General features: G+C 51.0%; 2 protein-coding genes across 2 annotated transcripts in view; both read right to left on the bottom strand.

The window, feature by feature from the left end:
- Window positions 1-985: 985 nt before the first annotated feature.
- TMEM150A (transmembrane protein 150A) lies at window positions 986-4,806 on the bottom strand (the record flags this gene model as incomplete). The annotated part of the gene is made up of 7 exons (XM_079535772.1): window positions 986-1,209; window positions 1,737-1,914; window positions 2,286-2,413; window positions 2,562-2,629; window positions 2,751-2,822; window positions 3,728-3,775; window positions 4,742-4,806. The coding sequence occupies 7 exons, from the start codon at window positions 4,804-4,806 to the stop codon at window positions 986-988; spliced, it is 783 nt and encodes a 260-aa protein (XP_079391898.1).
- Window positions 4,807-9,507: 4,701 nt separating this feature from the next.
- The window catches only part of GBF1 (golgi brefeldin A resistant guanine nucleotide exchange factor 1), a gene marked incomplete at both ends in the record, with an annotated part of 91,850 nt that continues 78,712 nt past the window's right edge, over window positions 9,508-22,645 (bottom strand). Inside the window, 17 exons of the mRNA XM_079535183.1 lie at window positions 9,508-9,794; window positions 10,137-10,274; window positions 10,475-10,652; window positions 10,881-10,994; window positions 11,527-11,628; window positions 11,951-12,081; window positions 12,452-12,602; window positions 13,457-13,656; window positions 14,016-14,262; window positions 14,539-14,699; window positions 16,289-16,511; window positions 16,737-16,890; window positions 17,361-17,455; window positions 18,156-18,227; window positions 18,819-18,942; window positions 19,063-19,127; window positions 19,606-19,782. Coding sequence (XP_079391309.1) covers window positions 9,508-9,794; window positions 10,137-10,274; window positions 10,475-10,652; window positions 10,881-10,994; window positions 11,527-11,628; window positions 11,951-12,081; window positions 12,452-12,602; window positions 13,457-13,656; window positions 14,016-14,262; window positions 14,539-14,699; window positions 16,289-16,511; window positions 16,737-16,890; window positions 17,361-17,455; window positions 18,156-18,227; window positions 18,819-18,942; window positions 19,063-19,127; window positions 19,606-19,782 — 2,619 coding nt within the window. The remainder of the gene's footprint in view (window positions 9,795-10,136; window positions 10,275-10,474; window positions 10,653-10,880; window positions 10,995-11,526; window positions 11,629-11,950; window positions 12,082-12,451; window positions 12,603-13,456; window positions 13,657-14,015; window positions 14,263-14,538; window positions 14,700-16,288; window positions 16,512-16,736; window positions 16,891-17,360; window positions 17,456-18,155; window positions 18,228-18,818; window positions 18,943-19,062; window positions 19,128-19,605; window positions 19,783-22,645) is intronic.

Here is a 22,645-nt window from a genome sequence, read left to right as displayed (position 1 = left end):
ACCGAGCTCAACAAGGAAACACACGACCTTCCCCCGGGCAGGGTCGACCGCAGGGACGGATGCCAGCTCCGAACCCCCAGCCTCAACCCCGCTCCCCGCGGTACGGTACGGTACGGTACGGTACGGCACGGGAGCAGCGGAGCCCTGCGGGAACCGGCAGCACCCCCCCCACCCTCGACCCCGAGCACAACGCAGCCGCCCCGCCGCTCACCTCCGAACCGCCGCTCACCGCCGGCCCCGCGCGGCCGTCGCTGCCCCGGGAAAGTCCCGGCCCGGCCCCGCCTCCCCGGGCTTCCAGGCCCGCCCCGCTCGCAGGGACACGGGGACACGGGGCGGGGCGGGGGGCAGCCGGCCGATGGGGGCCTGCGCGGCTGCAGTTTGTTTTGTTACGGCTCGTGCACGCTTAGTAACTGTTTGTGTTTTGTTGTTTTTTTTTTTTTAATATATTATATATAAAAATCCTCTTTGAACTACACATACCGGTGGGTTCTAGGCCGATTGTGAGCTGGTCGGAAAGCACGACCTGATCAACGCGCACAGCAGCAGCTACCACCCCTCTCAAGGGACAGGGAAAACTATATGGTATGTGTATATATACATATATATATACATATACGTAGCTCTATGTCCACACACACCCACTCAGCGCCCTCCCACGAGCCCCGGGGACAGCAGGGGCCACACAAGACTTGCACACCCTGGCCAGACCCCAAGAAGCTGTAGCCCTGCAAGGCCTCCCATACTGGCTGATAAGGAGCATGGAATGTAGAGACATCCCAGGGAAGCCAATGGCCAGAGCCTGGGCAGAGGGACCCTGATTGTGTCTGGCAGCTGAGAAGAGGCAGGCCCAGCCCTTGGGCAGGGATATGGGCTGCAGCCCCAGGTGGGAGGGCAGGTACAGAGCACCACGTGCACACGCACGCACACACACACACACACACTGCACCCAGAGGCACTAGATAGGGAGATGCTCGTGGCACGGAGCTCAAAGCATGGGCAGCCCCTCTGCGCCAGGCAGGCTGTCCTCCCCTTTGTGGCTCTTGGGGGCCCGGCTTGCCTTCAGCAGCACCAGAAAGGTGTCTGTGGAGATGGCCCCAAATTCAAAAGTGAAGGTGCCATAGAAGACAAGGACATCAATGATGAACACCCACTCGCACAGGGCAGCCACATGCTGCAGCACGAAGCTCTCCTGGATGAAGAACACACCACCCAAAGTTGTGCTGGTCAAGGAAACCACGGCCATATCCCAGATACCCACAGAGGATAGCACCCTCTGCACAATCGCACCACCCCAAAACCTCAAAAGGTCCCTGTGCTCTTCCTCTCCTCCAGCCCCTGTGACTTGTGCTGCTCCCCAACCCACTCCCAGCCCCTGCACAGCCACAGCCACATAGCACTGCCCCTTGCACAGGGCCCTGCCCGCAGGTGGTCTGAAGCCCCAGTGTGGACCAAGGGCTGTGCCCTGCCTGCAGGCTGCTGTGGTTTTCCTATGCTGGGCACCTGCACAAAGTGCTTCTGTGCTCCGCTTGTGTCAGCCTCAGCTTTGCCAGGGCACTGCTATAGCTAATTCAGACTGTGCATTGCCAAGGGCTCAAAATACCTGTTAATAAAAACAGCTGGTTCCTGGCTCCTCCCAGCACACGGCTGGAGCCCTGCCAGGCTGCCATATCCCCAGACCACACGGCATCAGTCTGGAGCCTGTCTCTGCCCAGATCACAGGGCCTGGAGAAGGATACTGAAGACGAGGGTGACAAAAGCCATGGCCGTGAGGATGCTGCGCAGGTGGCCGGTCCAGTAGTGCCCGCGGGTCTTGGCCGCACGGTATGTGAGGACGGACTGCAGGAAGACGAACAGCATGCTGGTGGGAAAGGCCACCCCTGCCCCAATGTAGTGCAGCACCTTGGCGTGATCCACCTGCGGGCATGGAATACGTAGAGTGTCAGCTGGGGATGACCTGGGCACCACCGAGGTGTGCTCGCAGCACCACCTCCTGACCCTGCCCAGCAGACAGCAGCAGACTGTGGCCTCGGCATTTGCTTCCTGAGATAAGGAGCACAGCCCAGAGCCACAGCAAGGAGCAACCCCAGTGCCCAGAGAAGGACACGACCCAGAACTGAGCAAAGGAGCAAGCAGACAGAATGGAATGACCCCAGGTCCCATTTCATCCGCCACCACAACCCCCTGCAGCAGCTGGACACAGCCAGGCCTGCTCACCCCCCCCCCCCCCCATGCTCCCTGTCCCCCATCTCAGCCCTGCCTGGCCCTTTTCCACCCCGCAGCCTTACCTGGAAGTTGCCCACCATTGTGAGCCCAGCAGCACAGATCCAGCCAGCAGCCAGCCCCAGGGTATTGAGAAGCGATGGCCCAACGTGCTCCAGGACATGGGCGTACCTAAGCAGCCCCACCAGGATCACTGTGGGATGGAGACAGCATCTGTCTGCACCAATGCAGACCCTGATGCTAGCAGGCCCCGATGCCCGACTGCCCCCTTCCCCACCACAGTGGGCACCCCACAGATTGGCACCACACAGAGCCCACTCCCAGCCTGGTGCCACACTCACCCATGAAGGAGCCCAGGCTGCAGATGAGGCTGAAGAAGCAGCTCTCAGGAGGCAGGGTGCCACACTTGCTGCGGGGACAAGACAGGGCAGCCCTCAGCAGCGTCACCAGGCTGCAAGGTCCTCCTGGGACCTGCTCAAGGATGACCCCGAGCCCCCGCCCAGCCCTCTCCAGGCCCCTGCTGCCCTCACCTGACCAGTGGGATGTGATCCAGAGTGCAGCAGGAGCCGGGGCTGTCCAGGCCGCACGACTGGTTGTAGTTCCTGCAGAGACCAATGGATGGGCTGGGGAACCAAAGGTCCCACGAGAGGAGCCCCACCGGGGTCGCCCCGGTGCCTCCACCACACAGCCACAGAGCCCACGGCACCCGCCTGCAGCCAAAGCAGCTCAGCCAGCACACGGTTAAACAGGATGGAGGTTTGGGAAGGGCTGGGCCGGTCCCGCTGTGTGTTTTCTGTCTCCTCATTTACTGGTGGCTTTGTTTTCCAACCGCAAGCCCGAGTGAGGCGTGGAGCCTCAAGGCCTGCCCTTGTGGTGCTGTTTGGTTTGGGAGCTTTTCATTTTTTTTTTAAGGCAAGCAGCCTGAAGTTCGGAAGCATTATTCATCATTAACGTCTGTTTATGCCACAGAGACAAACACATTCTTCCCAAGACAGAATAAGCCATCAGACAGGAAATGGCAGTTTTTGCAGTTGTTTTTTTTTCCCTCCTTCAAGCTCTCTAGTGAGAATTAACTCAGGTTTTCTGGGTAGATTTGGGGTGGCACAGCAAGCTGACAGGTCCCTTTCCAGTGCACATCCCCAGCCCAGGCACAGCCGGGTGCACTCTGCAGCCCCGCCGGCACCACAGGTTGACCTCCAGCAAGCAGGGCTCAGCCTCCCCATGGAGACACACGGCCCTCTGCAACTCCCCGGCCGCTCATTTTACGCTTTTTCCATGCTCAGTGTTTTGTCCCCACACACAGGGCAGCAAAGCCAGGCCACCGTGCAGTGGGGGCTGGCTGCAGCCCTGCTTGGCTGCCCTCAAGGCTCAGCAGCGTGGTGCTCAACCTTGCAAGCGGTGCATCCCCGTGTGGTTCCACACTCAACCCCCAGGGGTAAAGCAGGTGATGTCTGAAGGGGACCTCTGGTCCCCTCGTGTTACTGGGGCCCTGCCGCCCCGACCTTACCAGTTGTGCACAGGGCAGATGTGGTTGTTGGAGAGTGCCATGGCATACCTGCGGAAAATGAGAGCGGAGTCACGGCTATGAACCTGGGCACTGCTCCGGGGCTGCCTGCAGGGCACTGCACACTGCCTTCCCCGAGTAGGAACCGTGTCCCTGTAAGCGGCTGAGCCCAGCTATGTGCCAGAGCTCCCCGCTGGGCCGGGCCCTGTCAGCGCCCCGACCCTGCCTTCTGCTGGGGTCCTGCGCAGCCAAGGCTGCTCCCATGGCTGCTCTGGTGGCCCGTCCCCTCCCCGCCGCCCGCACTCCCGCTGCCACGGGCTCGGGGCAGTCTGGAGAAGCGGCCCGGTGCCGGTAGGGCCCCACGTGCAGATCAGCCTCGCTCAGCTCCTCACCACGGCGTTGGATAAACGCAGGTACAGCACAAAGCAGCAGCAGCAGGCAGGTGGGGGACGAGGTGGGCTCGCCACAGCAGGCAGCCTTGCGGCAGCGCGAGGGGAGGCGTGAGCAGGGGGAGCCCCACCGGCACTGCCCGTGTCTAGCACCTTGCTCGTCACCGTGTGCCACCTCGGGCACAGGTCGGCCCAGCCCACCGGCAGCCCCGCGCAGCTCACACCGCTGCAGCCGCTGGGACAGATGGGTCGGGTTAAGGGAAGGCACGGGTGAGAGGAGCCCCGCGGAGCCCTGGGTGCCACGTAACAGGGGAGCGAGCAGCGGGACACTGCGCGGGGCAGCCCTCACCTGGGGAAAGCCCTCGTCCGGTGCCAGCGGCACCGCACTACTGGCCCCGGAGATCGGGGCAGCCGGGGTGACGGCCGCCAGCCCGGGCCGAGTAGGAGCAGGCGGGCCGGCAGCGGTGACAGCCCGTGCCCCGCACGAGCGACGAAACCCGTGTGCTCTCCCGCCCTGAGCACCCCGGCGCCGGGCGGGCGCCGGGGCGGGCGGGACTCTGCAGCCCCCGAACCGGAGCCGCGGACGGGCGCTGCGGGGGTGCGGCGGGAGCAGCCGCGGGGTACTCACACGATCCACATGCCGGTGATCGTGAAGGCGGGTAGCATGACGGGCAGGATGGCCCAGGCGGGCATGGCGGGGCCAGGCACGCCCCGCGGGCCGGGGCCGAGCGCCGGGGTCTCGTGCTGCCGGACCGCCGACGGGCCCCGCTCCCCATGGGCAGCGCCCGCCTCGGGGCCGGGGCCGGGGCCGGGGCCGGGAGGAGCGAGGTCGGCACCGCCGCTCCGCGCCGGGACGGGACGGTCCGGCTCCGCCCCGCAGGGTCCCACTCGGCGGCAGAGCCCGCCCCGCCCGGCGGGCAGCGCGGAGCGGCGCTCGCCCGGCCCGACCCCGGGCGCCACGTGGCGGCAGCGCCGCCGGCCAGCGAGCGGCGGGGCACGGAGCGGGGCGGCGGGCACAGAGCGGGCGCGCACGGAGCCCTCCCCGCCAGAGCGATGCTCCGTACCTCCGATGCCACCCTGCCTACGGCAGGCGCAGCTCCCCGCGCAGAGCTTGTGCACCGCGGAGCAGCAGGGCCGGGAGGACGTCTCTCACTTCCCTCCTCTTCCCTGTGCATTGGCATACGCGGGAACAGGGCTCACGGCAGCCCGGCCGCTGATCTCGTCCCCCTGCCAGCTATGTAACACATACCACAGTCTCCTGCCCTGACCCTTCCTGAGGGCTGACTGCAGCCCCTCAGTCCCACCGCACAGCAAAGTTTTTGTTTTTCTTAACTGGTGGACTTGCACACAGAAGGGGAAGCACAGCGGCCCTGGCTGTTCAGCCGAGTCGTGCCATGGCAGCAGCAGCCACATTTCCTGCTTGCACCCCATCCCAGCACACCCTCCTGCTGCTCCAGGCGTGTGGCTGCAGGCCCCCAGCCTTCCTGTTGCCAGTGGGTGTGCGGGCCCTGGCGGGGCCCAGCAGCACCACGCTGCAAGCGAGGAGCGGCAGGAAGCAGGCTGTGCCGTGCCCTACCTGTGCCCCCACCTCACTCCAGCAGAGGTTATGCAACACAGGGTGCTGCGCTGCACACTGGGCCCAGCTGCTCGTGAAGATCTTCCCAAAAATCTGAACTGCAGTCCACGCGGAGCTCCTCAAAGGTCTGTGCTCACTCCATGATTTTGAGCGCAGCATCTCACCAAGCTTTCACCGTGGGGCGCAATCCTTCGCCACTCCATTACTAGGCCGCACTCCCCCCCCACTGCCGTCCTTGCTGCCCGCCTCAGCCCTCTGCATGGTGGCGGCAGCAGAACAATGCCACCCACTGTGGGGACGCTGGGCAGCGCTGCAGCTGCTGTGGCCTCCAGCAGCTCCGCGGGGCTGGGATTGTTCCTGGACAATGGGGATGGGCAGCGCAAAGCCAAGCTGGCTGCTCTGCACGCACAGGTGGTATGGAGCAGTGGGGACTGCAGTTTCAGGAAGCATCTGGCTTGAACAAGAGCAGATTTTCCAAGGGAGCTCAGCAGCCGGCAGCTCCAGGAGCGAGGCGCACCTCACTGACCTCGTACCTGCACAGCAGGGCTGCCTAGCACACTTGCTGCTTGGCCGTTATTGTTATTTCCACAGTGCATCTGATTAAAAGCTGCAGTGCTTTAGAGTCTGCACTTGAAGTTTCAGTGCCAAATTTATGTTTTGCAGCCACAGCTTATCTTTTAAATAGGGCTTTTTTTCATTAGAAAGCTTCACAGTAAGCTGTCCTATTGACATATGCTGATCGCTGACATTTATGCCTGCTCCATTTCAGCTGCAGAAGTTCTTGGTGTATGTACATTGGAACGGCAAGAGGCAAGCAAACCCCAACTGCTGTGATGTCTGTCCAGCATCCTCTGGAACAACAGTGAGTCAGACCCGTAAAAATGAGAAAGAAGTCCAAGTCTGAAGAAGTGTACGCTGGGACAAACCCCAGGGCCAGCGCCAGGACCTCCCCTCCTCCCCAGCAGCTGCTGGCCCCACGCTGTCCCAGGGCTTTGGTCACAGAGGGTTCAAGGCAGCTCGGTCACTAGAATGGTCTCAAGCACACACTAACCTGCCAGCTCGCTCCTCTTCTCCTTCAGCTCACACTAGAACAAGCAATTTCTCTGGTTGTTTCTTTCCGTAACACACAAAATCCTCCTTATCACAAAATCCAAACAACACTGAAATGAATCTATTTTTCTGTCCATTCCTATCTGCAGTTTAGCAAAGACTGTCTAAAGCATAATTTTGTCTTTCTATCCTACATTCTTTACATTCCAGTCCCATTTCCTGCAGTTTCCCTCTGCTAGCTTTTGCTTTGCACCACAATTGTCTGAATTAAAATGTAGCAAATACAGAGCGTGTTTGCAAACAGTTTGAAACACAGCGTCCCCAAAACAACTATGGTCAGGCAGCAGCAAGTGCTGGGCTTTGCCACGACCTGACAGCACATCAAGCAGTCCAAGGGCTGGCCAAGTGTCCAGGGATCAGAGGGCAGCAGTGCTCACACAAAGGCACTTTAGAATTGAGTAATGGTTTACAAAGAGTTAATCATCTAAAGGTTTCAGCAGGCAGCTTGGAAAAACAGAGCTGTAAATCGAAGTCAAGGCTTGAAAGTACAGGGCAGATAGGTTATAGAAGCACCATGGGCAGGCAGTGCAAGAATTCAAATACATGAAGGAAAATATCTGAGGGCAGGAAGGACCATAACTTTCGAAGCAGTGGAGGCTGAAGAAGGTTGACTGGATGAAAATACCTCAGAAAAGGTGGAATGGGGAAAAGAACCAGGATTTATGAACGGGACTTTCCTAGCTTGCGTGTCACACTTCCATTACGCAATATTTAGACCTTTGCCCATGAAATTTAAACAAATTCCAACTTCTTAAAACTCATTATCAAGCTTGTAAGTCTTCTGGAATTCTCCAAGAACAGAAGGCACTGATGCCTTGCACAGCTCTAAAGGCACTGTGTGCATCTTGCTACAACACAAAGCAGAAAGCACCATGAGGGAAGCAACTGTTGTTGCCCCCATCCATGCAAGGACTAGCTCTGGAAGACTCCAGGATCTCCTGCTGACCCAGAGTCCTGTCAGTGCAAATGAGGAGTTCTTCCGCAACAGACAGAAAGGCAGGCAGACACGTCACAGAGGGGGCTGTATGCCGAGATGTTGCAGGGCACCTGCTCTTCAGCCCTTGCCTTCTTCCTTCAGTCCTGGCTGTGTGGCACTAATCTTACAGCTCCTTTTTAACTATGCTGGAACCTTTTCTACTTAGCCTCTGCATGGCTTGTCTTCACTGCAGCCTGCAGAGGAACCAACCAGCTGTTAGAACAAGTTCATCCATGCTCCCCCTCACTTTGTTAGAGAGTGCCGAGCCACTGGGTTGGTGGAAAGGTGCAGCACCCTTGATAATTCAACTCCACTCTTCTCAAAGCTCTGGGCCAAAAAATTACAACAGAAAAGGTTTGCAACACTAGAGCACTCATTTACAGGATGTATTTATTACACTGTAAAAAGTCCATTGGATTTGTAAGCCATTTACCCCATATGTACACTGGCTGTACTCCCACCCCAACCTCGGGTTTCTCTCAGTACAGCACACACTGGGTTGGAGTTGACGCCTGTGTCCCTCCCAGTCACCAGTGGGATTTCTGAGATTGGTATTACTGAGAATTTAGCCAACTAATTCAGAAAGGAGGAAGAACTGAGATGCAGTGCTTGCCAGGCAGCCAGTCAGCTCTGCTCTGGACATGAGAGGATGGAAGAGCAGGACATCCTTGCTGCAAGACAGAAGCACAGGAATGATGACTATCAGCTGCAGGAGACCCCGGGTAGAAAAGGAGGTGGGCTCCCGACAACCAGAAAATGCATAAAGGTGCAATCTTCGCAGGAGCTGCCAAAAGAAAGCTGCTCCTCAGCACAGCAGACTTGCTGGGCATCTGCCAGCAGGTGCCACTGATCTCAGCATCTTCTCTGAGTGAAGAGGAGGGGACAACTCTGGGCCAACGAAGCAAGTGGTGGACAATGCAGCACTGCTGTGCAACCCAAGGGGAGTAGCTCCCCAAGTGCTGCTGGAGAGATGGCCATGGTGCTCTGCTCTGACATTACAGGGCTCTGCATTTCCTCCTAATCTGATTAACTAGGTAGAGGCTCCTGAATTTGCTCTGCCCACCAGACGGTCTTTACGTAGGAGGAGAGGAGGAAGGCAGCACTGTGCCTACCCAGGCTCCCCTGCTCCCTAACTGGTCAGGGAATTATTGCAATCCACGTTGCAGAAGGAAAGCATATGGCTACAGCATACAAGAAGCCCTGCATAGCAAGCTGGAAACTACACTGTGAGCAATCCTCTACGCAAAATTTTCAACCTGCTGAGCCCAGGCATACCCACAGCCCAAATAAAGCAGTGCGGCCAGAAGCAGGAGCAGGAAAGCCAGGAAACAGCTGGGGAATTGTCCAGGGATTGAACTGAACAATCTGAGAGGCAGTCCTATACTGTTCTCCCTCTCCAGTGTTAAATCAATGCATTTTCCCTTTTCACCAGATGACACATTGGCAGCTTGGTCCCAGGCTGCTGGGTGTGGGTGTTGCCTGGTCCCTGAGATCGTGAAGGCAGGAAGGAGATTGGTCAGTGGAACTGGATACCAAGAAGGGAGCAGTCAGGAATTTCTTGGCAGTTGCCGCTAGTAAGGAACAAATGTGATATGCTCTGGGGGTTTGCTGCAGCTGCCTTCTGTGCAGGTTAGCATCATCTTCTAAATCAAACATGCTTGCTATCAGAGAACATTTGGCCAGCATCCTCTGCCAGAGCCTCCTCAGCAGACAGTTCTCAGATACCTTCAAGCTAATTGACTTCAGAGGTTGTCATGGGGTCAGTGGGCCGTGGAGTAGCTAACAGGGGAACAGGAGAGGTGGCTTCTATTAGAGCTGGGTTGAGGATGATTGGAAGAGTCATAGGCGGGACCCCAACCTGCAGGGGAGAGGCAAGAGGCTGCAGGATAAGTGGTGGTTGTGCTGTTGTAGGAGGTATGTCTGTAACGGGGCTTGTCTTTGTTGGCGCTGATGCTGTGAAAGAAGGAGAGGAAGAGCTGCTGACAGTGGGAGATGCAGGTGCAGAAGCTCTCTCAGACTCTGGAAGAAAGAAGAGAAAAATACATTCTTATATAGGCCTGGACAAAGTCAATTTCAACCTTAATTTAGACTAAGGATCAGCTTAAGGGACCTTTTCAGACCTTTTTCCCCAGACTTTCCCCTTCTACATGCCTTCATAAAGGGCCTTGAGGAGCAGGTGTCAAACACAGCATTCTGCCTTTGCCTCTATCCACAAAAATCTCAGCAAGGCAGCCATAACCAAACCATTTGGAAGCAGAATGGGTTCCACAACACAGAACAGCTGGTCAAAGCAAGGAAAAGCAGATCTGTGCTTTCCACATTCTGGGAAGATGCTTCCAGAAAGAAGAAAATGGGACTTACCACTAGCACTCAGTTCAGAAGGCTTCTCCGATGGGGCTGGGTGGGTGGCTGGTCTCACATCCCCCACAGGAGAAGGGGGCAGGGCAGATGCTATTGACTTCTGAGGATGCTGCTCCATTGGTATGCTGGGGACAGGATCTAGGAACACAAACAGTGAGACACTACACCAGTTTACTCTCTCCTTTTGCCCACCCTCAGTTTGCCGTCCTGATGCCAAGTTCTCATATCCTCCTGAATGCATCATCAGTAACATCCAGGCACTATGGCAGCTGGGTACAGCAAGGTGCAAGCGCTAGGCCCAAAACCCATTTTTTAAAATGCTTCTCATTCCCTTGTACCTTGGATGACTGTTTGTTTGAAGAGCTCATCTCGCAGCCTAGGTAAGAAGCAGTCAATCCGCTCCCAGGTGATCTCCCAAAGATCAGAGTATCCTGTCCGTGAGTCTGCACTGTGGAATATCCCAGCCGTGTCCATTACAAGCAGCATATTCTTCAGAGACTCTGGGATGGCCTCCAGCTGTAATCAGAAACACTCCTCAGCACAGAGAGATGGGACACACAGCAATGAATGAAGGCTCAAAAAAAGCTGATGGGCTGCATTGGAAACAGAGGCTAAAGGGACACACCGTGGAACGAATGGGTTTGCGAGAGTTAAATTAAAAAAAAAAACAACAGCAAACAAAGCATAAGGGGTTAAAATTCATGAATGATTGCTCAAAGCTCTGCAGCACTTTCAGCACCTTACCAGTAAGTCACTGGAGCCAGCATGCATGTATTTGTCCATGAAGTCAAGGATTGTCAGCCACAAAGCAGCAAAAGTGGTCAGTGAGAGCAGTGGGGAGAGATGCTGTAGGAACACCTAGAAAAGAGCATGACAACCATTGTCAACAAGCAGTATCAAGGCTGCTGTTCATGGCTTGGCAAGCCAATCTCACAAATGTGGAATGACCCCTCCCCGCGGCAGGCTAGAAGGCCAGAGGATGCCAGAGGAATCCATTCTTCTAAGCTGCTTATACAGAAGAGTGAATCTTGTCTCTCTTGCCTGAGGTCATTTAAGTTTTAATCAGCACCTCCTCCAGTCTTTCATGCCCAGGCTTTGATGAGCATCACTTCACCTCTAGAATAAACCGTCTTTAATTAATGTTGAATGATATACTTCTCTTCACTCTCGTAAATACCTTCCTAACAACTTCTCTGAATCTAAGATCACGGAGACAGCTCTGGAAAGAAGGCTCATCCCAGCAGCAGGCGGTGGTGGAAAGGCTCAGCACTGAAGACAGTCATACTAGCAGACTGACACCTCTCCAAATCAGAGATGCTGAGAAGCAAACAATGTTGTCCTCTTGATGCACATTCTCTCCTGAGCTTTCAGACAGTGGAAGCACACTCACCTTGGAGAGCAGTGTTGAGGCTCTCATCCTAGTTTCTTCCATTCCACCAACATCAGCTGGGCTGATGTTCTCAAGGAGCTTCGTTAGCAGAGGGAACAGCACCTGTTGGATTGATATTTCTTTGTGAAAGTCTCATCCAGTCCTTTTCATCTAACCACCTTAAAGGAAGAAGCTAGCTTTTGGAACTAATTTCTAGACAAAGAACATGAGGGAAGCAGTGAGAAACTGAATATGTGGATTGATTTCCAAGAGGCTCTGTCAGAAGCCTAAGCAGAGAGGAATATTTCACAGGAGCAAAGTAGGGAAATGCCTGTGTATTATGGTGAGCAGACTATTCAACAAGACAGTACTATGCCTCCTACAAAGAGCATTGCTCTTCGTGACTGCTGTCATACCTGCCTGCCCAGCCCAACCAGGAGGTTACCTTATTGAAGCACGACTCCCACTCTAAGGCATCCAAGGCCTGCAGGTCGTGTACGAGGAGGGCCCGCTGCAAGTAGGTGAGTGCCTGCATCCGTACCTGGCGTCGGGCATCACAGCACAGCCAGGCAATACCTGCAAAAGAGGGGTTCAGTGCTGAGCCCACAGAGAAAGTGTCACATTCCAACTCACCCAGCCTAGGTAGAGATAGCTAATGAAGACCAAACACACTGAGAGGAAGGAACAAAATAAGAAGTATCATACCTGTTCTAGGTCACAGATTGGGAATCTACTGTCACATCCAGTAGTAAGCTGGTAGCTAAGTCATGCTAAGGATACCTTGCTGGATCTGAGCCCATTTTGTTTTCCCACTTACACAGCAGACCCTAAAAAACAACCTCTGCCTGCTATGTGCAGTTAGCTCTTGGCTCCTCCACTTTTCTGAGGGCTGATGTTGTATTGAAAGTCTCTCTGCTCACTTCTCATCACAAGGGGATGACTTTACCTTGTAACAAAGGACACCAGCAGTTCGACCACAGTGTTCGAGAATCTGCTTCGATTTTCCTCCCTGAAGTCTCTAGATGGCGTTGCTCCTCTGCCCAGGAGCTGTAGATGGAAGCTGCTCGTGTGTGCAAGGTGTGCATGAGATCCAGGAGCTGCAAGTCAAGCATCACATTAAGTAACACAGTTCTTGAATCAAACCTTGTCTCTGCTCCTTCCCAACCAATGCTAAGAGGATCCCAGCTGCTATGAGATAGTTTCAGGCCCAGTTATCTGAGCAATCCCTAAGCATTCAAGTACTGGGCATCCTCCACAAGATTACTGTCAGCCAGGAGCCATATAAATTTCCTCACTGAGGGAGTGGCATTCCAAAGTTCCCAGGAGAAAGAATGGATCCTTGGCCTGCACAGAGCATTTCCAATACACAGCACGATGCCCTGCCTAACTTAGGGAGAAAAACAATGACTCAGCTACATTGCCCACAGACAACTCTGTCTCCTTGCAACTTAGTTTTTTAAAGCAACGTGAAACATGCAAAAACTCTCCAATGGCACATGACAGCATCCTAACAACTTTACTACTGAATTGTGGCCCAAAAGATTAGTGCTAAGTCAGCATCTTCACATCTTTGAGAGCCAAGATAGAAATAACTCCTGCATCCCAGTCCCCTGTACTTGAAAACCCTGTGTCCCAGCCGACCAGGCTCTCCTCTCTCCATAAGCTCACATGCTCTGTCAGACTCTTCACTAATCCCACATGAAACTCATGTCTCCAAACTTCCTTTATCCACATTCACTGTATCTTCTGCAGTGACTTATTTCCAGACACCTACTCTTCTGGCTTTTCTCTCTCACTGCAGAACCACACTCTGCGACCAGCCCTAACCTTCACCATTCAGTGGTCACTAGTCCAGGATACAACCTCCCCTCATCCCATGAAGAGTCCCAGTGATTCCCTAGCAAGGTCCCGAGTGTGGGAAAGGAGAGGAGGAAATCCTTGCTATACTTACGTCCTGACTAACCTGTAAAGACACAGTGTGGTAGCTGGCAGGGATGCTCTCATCCTCGTCCTCATCACTGTGTGTGTGGACCTGGTGCTGGCTCAAGACTCGTGATCGCCGAGTGGAGCTCTCCTTTGGCTTTTTTTTTAACCGACTGGATTTACTATCATGCCTGTGGCTCTTCCCCCTTTTCTCCTGGGACTTAGAGCCTAAAAAGGTAAAGGCAGCAACATACAATATGCACAACTCCATCACAAAATGTTTTCAGCCTTTCAACACATGCAGCAGCCACCTTCTGACATCCCCAGCAGAGGGTTCTACTCATTTTAAGAGGTACCCAGCGCCCTTCAGGAACAGCCTTCTGCATCCACAGGAAGCAAACACTTGCTGATGCTGCTACCTTCACATTAGGTGCTGGCCTCTTGTGTCACAGTGACATGGACTTTTCTCATAGCAGAAGATTATCTGAGAGCTGGGGACTCATTCCCCAACAGTATTTCACACATCCCTTCATGCTGCTGGGCACTCTCAAGCCTGATCCCAGCTGTCAAATCAAAGGCCACCTTACCTCCGTTCAAGCTTGCCTCCACAAAAATGCGGATGGTTTTAACACAAAGCTCAAAGTTCTCAGGTGTCACGTGGGCAGCATCTCGCACAATGAAGGACAAGGACTCTACACACTTCATGAGAGACTTTGTGTCATGTGGGCCCAAATCCAACCCCACGGTCAGGCTGTACTGGTTGACAAGAGGAGACGGCCCCAGCTTGTTGAACCCAGCACTGGGTTTAGAGGTGTCGATGTCATCTTTCCCTACCTGCAGGACACAGCAAGAGGGTAGCAGGAGGGAGTAGTGTAACAAACTGCACCGCATGCACGTGCTGAAAGAACCTTTCTTCTGAAACAATTCCCCTTTCTTCAACATCTGCCTCCTAGCTTTCTGCTCTCCATCTGCATCTTCTCCACATCTTCCCTTTACACTGTCAGCTCACCTTAGCTATCTCTTCTACAGCCTTATTCTTTACGTTCCTACCACACCCTCTTCCAAAAACCAGGATTAGTTTTTGGCACCAGAAGCCCCTTGGTTACTCACCACTAGCCAGCCACTGTTCATCATATCCACATCCGTCACTGAGCGGTGCATCTTGCCTGGCTTCCCATGGTCTGTGTACACCTCTGAATCAGACGTGTAGCCACGGTCTAGGCTCATGTCACTTGGATGATAGGAGGAGACCTCACTGTCAGACTGAGCACCTTCAAGACAAAAGGCAGAGGTTTTAGAGAGTAAACGTGAGAGAGTAGCTATGAATAAGGGAGAAGCAATCCAGATCAGCATTAGCTAAGAAGCACCGGTGCGCCCTGGAAGAATCTGAGCCAGGCCTTTCCTCCTGGGAAAGGAAGAACAACTGTAACTGAAGTATGCACAGGAGAAAGCAGGAAACACAGACCTTGGCATTTATTCCTGGTATGTACATTTGTTTTTCCCTTTCAGAAGGAAGGGAATTTCCATCCTCTGCTAAGTCACTTATCAACTGACCATGGATTTAAAAGGGCAAATTTCAACAACTTGATCCCAGGGGAAGAATCATATGTACCACATATTTTAGAACCGTTGGAGGTGCTAGGTTCAGCCAAGGCAACTCCTAAAGCACAATGCAGAATATGGACTTGTGTGGCTGTTGAGGTCCCTCATGCCACTCCACATTAATACGGGTGAAGTGTTTCTCGTTCACAGCAGTTTTCTTCATGCATGTTCCGTATCTATCCGATCTACCTTCCCCGAATTTCAAGATAACCTTGTATTTCACATGTCCCAAGCTCAGAAACCATTGCAAAGGCCAAATTTAAGGCACCGTGATAAAGTTGTCTTGAACAAAAATTGTGGGTTTTTTCCCCTCATCATTCAACATTATCTAGAAATCCACCAGCATCTAGATTTGCTGTGAACAGTGCACCAAACATTTTCAGGAGGTAAAGAGAAATAATGTTTTGATCTACAGGATGCCATAGTCAAGTAGTTTGTTTAAGCAGTAAAGACAGGAGCAATAAAAAAAAGAGCTGGGAGAAAAAAAAAATCTTGTATTTGCTCCAGAAGGCAAAGGCCACAAGCTATTTAGCATAAGGCATCAGGACCTAGCAAAAAAGTTCTAGAAAAGCAGAGAGGAGAACAGCCTTTTAGGAAAATCCTTTCTTTAATTTTTTTTTCTTTTTTTTTCCTGTAGAAGTCTGAAGATGTCAGCCTCAAATACACTGCAGCTGGCTAAAGCAGAACACGAACAGTTTGCTGGAAAGATCGTCTGCTAACACAGTCCAGAGAAGTGGCAAACAGTGGGTTGGTCTTACAGGAATTGCATGTGCACTCTGAAAACAAACTGAATTGGAAATAGTTTAAAGAACTACTTCCTTTTTCAAAATCCTTAAAAAGAGGACACAAAGGAGTCAGTCCTCTAAAAGAGGAAACAGCTGGGTTTACATTACACACCTGGATAAGAGATTAAAGGCTATATTACCCATGGCACCGGACCACAACCACCAGAATATACTCCATGGGGCAGTGCAAAGATCTACAGCTGCTGCAACTGGTATCAGTTTTCCTCCCCACTGCCCCCCCAGGGATGAGCACCTGGACTGTTGCTCAGAGTACGAAGAGATGGCAGAGTAGAGCCAGGGACAGACCATGGGGTAGGAGTGAACAGCAGGTGCTGGTCTTTAATCTTGATAATGTAGTTTAATGTCAGCTTTGTTTTCTTGCAGTTCCCTCTGCTAATTGAAAAGCTTGGGGAAGCAGCTGCTTATCTGGCAGGCGGGCATCAGATTTCCTAGCAAAAGCCGGCCTATCTTACCTGTGTCGTTATCTGCCCTTGCTGTAACCTGCAGGGCTGCAGGTGGCTTTACCCCAGACCCAATACACTCCAGGAGGGTGAAGAGCGTGTACCAGTCATCCCCAGAATGAATGTTGGCAGCATTGGTCTTCAGCAGTTCATGGAGGCCATAGGCAACCTCATGGCTAACTCTGGACAACACATTTGGCTTCATCATGAGCAGGATACGTAATGAGAGGAGAACCTAGTCACAGAAAGAGACAGCAAGAATAACAGATTCTGTTATATACACTCCCTTCTTCAGCAAAGTCCACCTTCCTTACTTAGGGCTACTTACAACTGCTGGTGGTTGTTACCTGTAGCACACACAGGCTAAGTGTGGGTCCATACCACAATAATTGCTTTCCTATGTTGCCAGATATAGCAAAAAAAAAAAAACAACCCACAACAGCAACAGACTTCCCCTTACCTGTGCACTGATTTCTTCCCGACGAAGGAGCCGAATTGCCAGCCTCAGCAGGCCCACCACTGCCCTCTCCACTAAGAAGCAGAACTCCATTGCATTGACACAGAGGTGGTAGAGGTGGTCTCGGACAGTTTGCCAGACACAGGTCACACGGTCCCTAGCCACAGCAAGGAGGAGGGAAAGGGTAGGATGAAAGGATATGAGACAAGCAGGATGCAGCTACTTCCCCCTTCCACCCTGAATACTCCACACAACCTCACAATCTGGTATTTCATAACTACAAAGAAAAACTCCAGCAGAGAGATATAAGAACAGACGCACAGAAACAACAAAACTGTCAAGTATCTTATTTACTTAATTACTCGCAAATCAAGCAGGTGGGTGAATTCTCCCACCAGTGTTTAGTTTATATTCCCCAGATCTCATGATATCAAAGCAATAATTCATGGGTGAATAGTCCCTATGTTTGCATATGCTAGAACAGAATTGCTAAGCCCTGAAATTATAGCCACATGCTGCTTCAGCTGGCAAACGAAGCACATAAGGAACTCATTCCCTAGACCCAGTCAGCAGCTGCAGTCCTGCAGAGACATAGACAGCGACTATAAATGTATTTCAAGGTCATACCTATTTTCCAGTACAATCCTTAGAAGCATCTCCAAGCAGAAGGCAGCATCCTCTTCATCATATGTCTCCTCATCGGGAGTCACAGAGATTAGAGCCTAGAAAAGACAATTAATGTTTGTGACTTGCAGCTTCTCAAAACAGGGGTACCAGTGAGGACCAACAGAGAGCTCTTAGTCTGGGCAAAGCAGCACTCCAGTGTCTGGGGAAGTTGTGCATAGTCCATCAAAAATACACTGGAGGTCAGGGGCTAATCTAAGTATATGGAAGATTATATTTATATATATGTATATATATATATATTTTTTAAGAAAGATGTAATTCAAACTTAAAGAATGTTAAACTCTGATGAAGTGTCTCAGATGGGGAGGCTTTCTGGCAGCTAGCAGCTTCTTATTAAGCATATTTGAAGCACAGAAAAGACAGACATACCTAGAAGTGACTATCCACAAGCCAACAACTTGCATTTAAAGGAAGAGTTCCTGACATAGAGGACTAAGAGCAAAATCCTCCTCCAGAACTAAGATAGCACATGAAATTTTCAAACAGTTTCTGTTACCAAAAGACTCTTACAATGTTTTTCACAATTTACTGTCTTTCTCTGCTACTAAACAAATGTGTAACTTCTGAGCAGGCAACCAACATAACAGACAAACTAACGTCTGATTTCAAACCCCAATTAGGCTTAAGACATCCTCTGAGGATAGAGGAGCTAGGTGAGTATACAACACATATGCATAATCATTCAGCAGACTTGTCCCATCACCCATCCTGTCCCTTGCCCAGTATCTTTTTCACCTTCATCAGCTCCTGGAGGGATTCAAGTTGGAGGAATTTACTTTCTGTGATCAACTTCTCAGGATCACATTGCTGGAAAAGACAGAAAAGAGAACGATATATCCAGGATGTGGGGAAGGCATACAAACAGATTCCCCACAAAACACCACATGCTGCTGCAGTAGGTACTGGGAGTGGTTTCAACACAGTTACATGGAGGAAAATTCCTGAAAGCTAATTCAATCCTTTAACATCAATTATCCTCTAACAGTGCTAGACAGATTTTATCAGGTAGCTCCTTGCCTTTTAAAAAAGAACATCTGCCCATAGACTGCTTTGTCTTGGAAAAGATTAGTCATTTGAGAGTTAATAAATTTGTGCTTAATTATAGCATAGTGATGCCAAGGGCAGATCCCAGTTTCTTGTGCAAAACCGTCTCTAATTTCAAGTGTTACTATGTTTGTACATCATATCCTATAAGACTCTGGCAATGCAGACTCTATAGCTGGCAATGCAGACTCGCTCATCTTTATTACATTTCCCAAGTCCTCTGGGAGCCTGGAATACTGCCTAGAAACACGCATGTTTATGCTTCTGTTACCTTTTATCTGCATAATACTGTCACACAGACAAAAGCAGGTTCTTTCACAGCCTTTTTACCTTTATGCACTTCATGCACTTTACCTTTATGCACTCCAGAGCCGCTCGCTTTGCTTCCTGTGTCTCAGTAGATGGCCCTCTCATGCCAGATTGCTCCGTCCCACTGAGGGTGAGCCAACTAACAAAACTCAGCACTGTAGATTCACCACTGCAAATTAGAAGACATCAGCATCAGTAAGAAAACATTACAGAAGAAAAAGAAAAGGTATACTATTTTCCAGGACTAAGGAGGATAAAAAAGACTGCTTGAGCTATCTGCTCCACTCACCGGTTAGATGGTGTCTCCTCACGCTGCAGATAGATTTTACCATTGGGATCCACAAAGTCTTCAACCTGGAAGACAGACCAGAACAAATATATTGAGTTGTCTACTTCTCTGTAGTCTGCTTTTACCCCTAAAATGCTTCACTTAATGATGAAACACCACACCCAAGCACCTGCCCACTGCCAGTCAACCCAGCTCTTCACCCCTCTACACCTAGTCACACCTCTCCACCATCTGGCAATACTAATACTGTACTCTAATACCTCATGCACTCTCTCTTCTGCAAATATTAAGTGAAATGAATGGTGGAATTTCTCAAATACAACAAAAACAAAAGTAAGAAAAAAAAAAAAGAAATGCTGTGAAACAAGCTGAGCCTGCATGTTCTTGAACATGACACTTTTTGACGGCTTTCTAGATCTGTACACACTTCACCAAATCCAGGCCTTCTTTGCAAGGGAGCTCTCCACCACTTTGAACTGATTCTATGAAAAGCCTGCTTCCCACTCCCCGAGTCTTCAGCTACCCGTGAGTGGCTGTGATTACCTCTACCATGGCCTTGGGCAGCAGTTCTGCTCGGAAAAGCTGCAGGAGGGCCTCCATGATGTTTTTCCAGCCCTCCCGCAGAATGTCCCCATGGCGATGGGCCAAGTGAAACACAGTCTTTGCTGCAATATGGGCCTTGGGATTACTTCCAAAAACAGTCGGCAGGTTCTCAATAGACTAAAGGAAAGAAAAGGGGCAGCAGTCAGCAAGACTTGTTCCTTCCCCAACAGAAATCACAGCAGACTGATCAGAATTGAGTACAGAAAAGGCAGCAATTCTTTGCACAATGCTGTAGACAACTAACTCAGCTCGTATTTGCTTGACACAGAAACAAAGACAAGGTGGCTTTCAGAGCAAGCTAAATCACTGAGACACTTGGACCTAAGCTCTCCACTGCAGAACACTTTGAAAGTGCTCAGTGCGAACTTATAAATAACACTAACTTATTCTGCTATGGGACCTCACTCTGGAATCAAAGCCTTAAAATAAGGTATCACTGCCCCTCTTGCTGCAACCATTACTGTTTGAGATGGAAACTATGGCCAAAAACATTCTGGACATGTAAAGTTACTCTGAACACCAGTTAACAGCAAGCTAATCAATCTCCATATTCCTTTCTATTCCTCTTCTTTTAAACAAAGTGGCTATGCATAGAAATTGCAGTGCTCAGTGGGGACACTTGATCACCAGCGTGATCTAGCTTAGGAAGTGGCAGATGGACTTGGACAGGCTGCAGAAGTGGGCCCACGAAAACCTAAGGAGGTTCAATAAGGCCAAATGCAGGGTGCTCCACTTGGGTCGAGGCAATCCCAGGTATTGATACAAACTGGGGGAAGATCTCTTGGAGAACAGCCCTGCAGAGAAGGACCTGGGGGTCCTGGAGGATGAGAAGTTGGGCATGAGCCAGCAGTGTGTGCTTGCAGCCCAGAAGGCCAACTGGGTTCTGGGCTGCATTAAAAAAGGGGTGGCCAGCAGGGAGAGGAAGGTGATTGTCCCCCTCTGCTCAGCTCTTGTGAGGCCTGTGTACTGGAGTACGGCATCGAGGACTGGGACTCCAAGTACAGGAAGGACATGGAGCTCTTGGAGCGGGTCCAGAGAAGGGCCACTAAGATGATCAGAGGGCTGGAGCACCTCTCCTCTGGAGAAAGATTGAGGGAACTGGGCTTGTTTAGCTTGGAGAAAAGAAGGCTCCAGGGAGACCTCATTGTGGCCTTCCAGTACTTGAAGGGAGCACATAAACAGGAAGGGGAACAGCTGCTTACGAGGATGTATAGTGATAGGACAAGGGGGAATAGTTTTAAACTGAGTTAGGTGAGGTTTAGGTTAGATATTAGGAGGAAGTTTTTCACACAGAGGGTAGTGATGCACTGGAACAGGTTGCCCAAGGAGGTTGTGGATGCCCCATCCCTGGAGGCATTCAAGGCCAGGCTGGATGTGGCTCTGGGCAGCCTGGTCTGGTGGTTGGTGACCCTGCACATAGCAGGGGGGTTGAAAGTAGGTGATCTTTGAGGTCCTTTTCAACCTAGGCCATCCTATGATTCTAAGCCATGTGACACTTCAGTGTTCTTCTCCCACTTTCTAACAGTTCCTCTTTGATTTGTCTCCTCAGTCCCTGGAGACATTCATCCCTTCTCCCCCTTCCACCAGACTGTCTCTCAAGTATTTGTTTAGTTGTCATATGCCACTGTCGTCCTCAAGCCCTTCAGGAATTTAGGGAAGCAGAAAGTAATTGGTGTAGCTGGAATTAGCCACAGATAAAAACTCACAGCTCGGTTCAAATCTACAATTCCTCAATCCTACATCATCAGCGAAAGGCACAGTTGCTTAATTTTCACAGACCTAAGACTGCTCCAGATTCTAGTCTCACAACTAGATGGGATGCAGCTGGCAATAGCTGGTGCCTCTGAGGGCTTAGTCTTGTTGCTTCTACTGTGTAAATCTGTGTCAAACAGTGGTTTCACAGCAGACATTCCTTTCCTTGTGTAATCTGCTGGTAGTCTCAAAATCTGGTATACTTGGAGAGGATCGAGTATTTCATCTTTACTGTAGTGAGATGTGCAGGAAAAGGGAATCAAAAGCAACTGCACTGCTTGATTGTTGAGGGTTTTGCTTTCTGTTTATTGTCTTTTAACAGTCAAGCTGGTGCTTCTTCATTGCTACCAGTGCGGGATGTGAGCAATATAAAAAACATCCAGTTCAGACAACTCTACTTTTCTGTAGTTTTGGAACAGCCAAACTCCATTAACTGGACTAATTTGCAGGACTGTTCTCTTTCCACTGTCCCTTCTAAAGATTTCAAAAATCATCTGTTTGAGCCCTTTTACACCCATACTTTCACTCTCTAGAGATCTTGTTCCAGCCCCACTCCTTTTTGTATGTGTGTGCAATTTGGCAAAACTCTCTTCTGCTCACTGTGGGTCTTCTACAGGTTCTAAGAACAATGTTGTAGATTTCTTTATATGTTTGACCTTAGAAAGGAATAGCTGTAATCTCCTTAGCACCTTCTGCCATATACTACCTACCAAGAAGCTTAGGGGAAAAAAACTAGGCAGATGATATTCCATGCAAAAAGATCTGGGCAAAAAAGCTTAAATCAATCATTGTGCCTTGGACTGTATCAGAAATAGTGCTTAAGCTCTTGCTAAAAGTGAAACAAACTGCTGATGGTATTTCCTGATCCCAGTGAACAATTCAAAACATGTTTTTCTAACCACTTAATGCTGCACTGACACACAGCCCCTTCACTTACAGAGAACCGATCACAAAACAGTCCCTCTTGGCACTGCATAAGCTCTATAACCAAATATTTAATAACTGAAATGCATAAACTCACTTGGCAGTATGGACAATCGCTACCTTTACACGGAGATCTAAGTTTCCTCATATGAAATAGGTGAAATAAGCAGTTTTATATGAACTGCTACTTGTGAGTATGTAGGAAATACACTTATTTGGACTTGTGCAACAGAACTCCTACTTTAGCACACAGTTTTTCATTGCCTTCACCAGAAAACTCGGGACAGGGGCTGATACAGATTTC

This window comes from Tetrao urogallus (assembly GCF_951394365.1).
Source record: "Tetrao urogallus genome assembly, chromosome: 5".
Classification (NCBI taxonomy): Eukaryota; Metazoa; Chordata; class Aves; order Galliformes; family Phasianidae; genus Tetrao; species Tetrao urogallus.
Note: the sequence above shows the minus strand (reverse complement) of the source record. Positions and strands in the feature narration are given on the sequence as shown.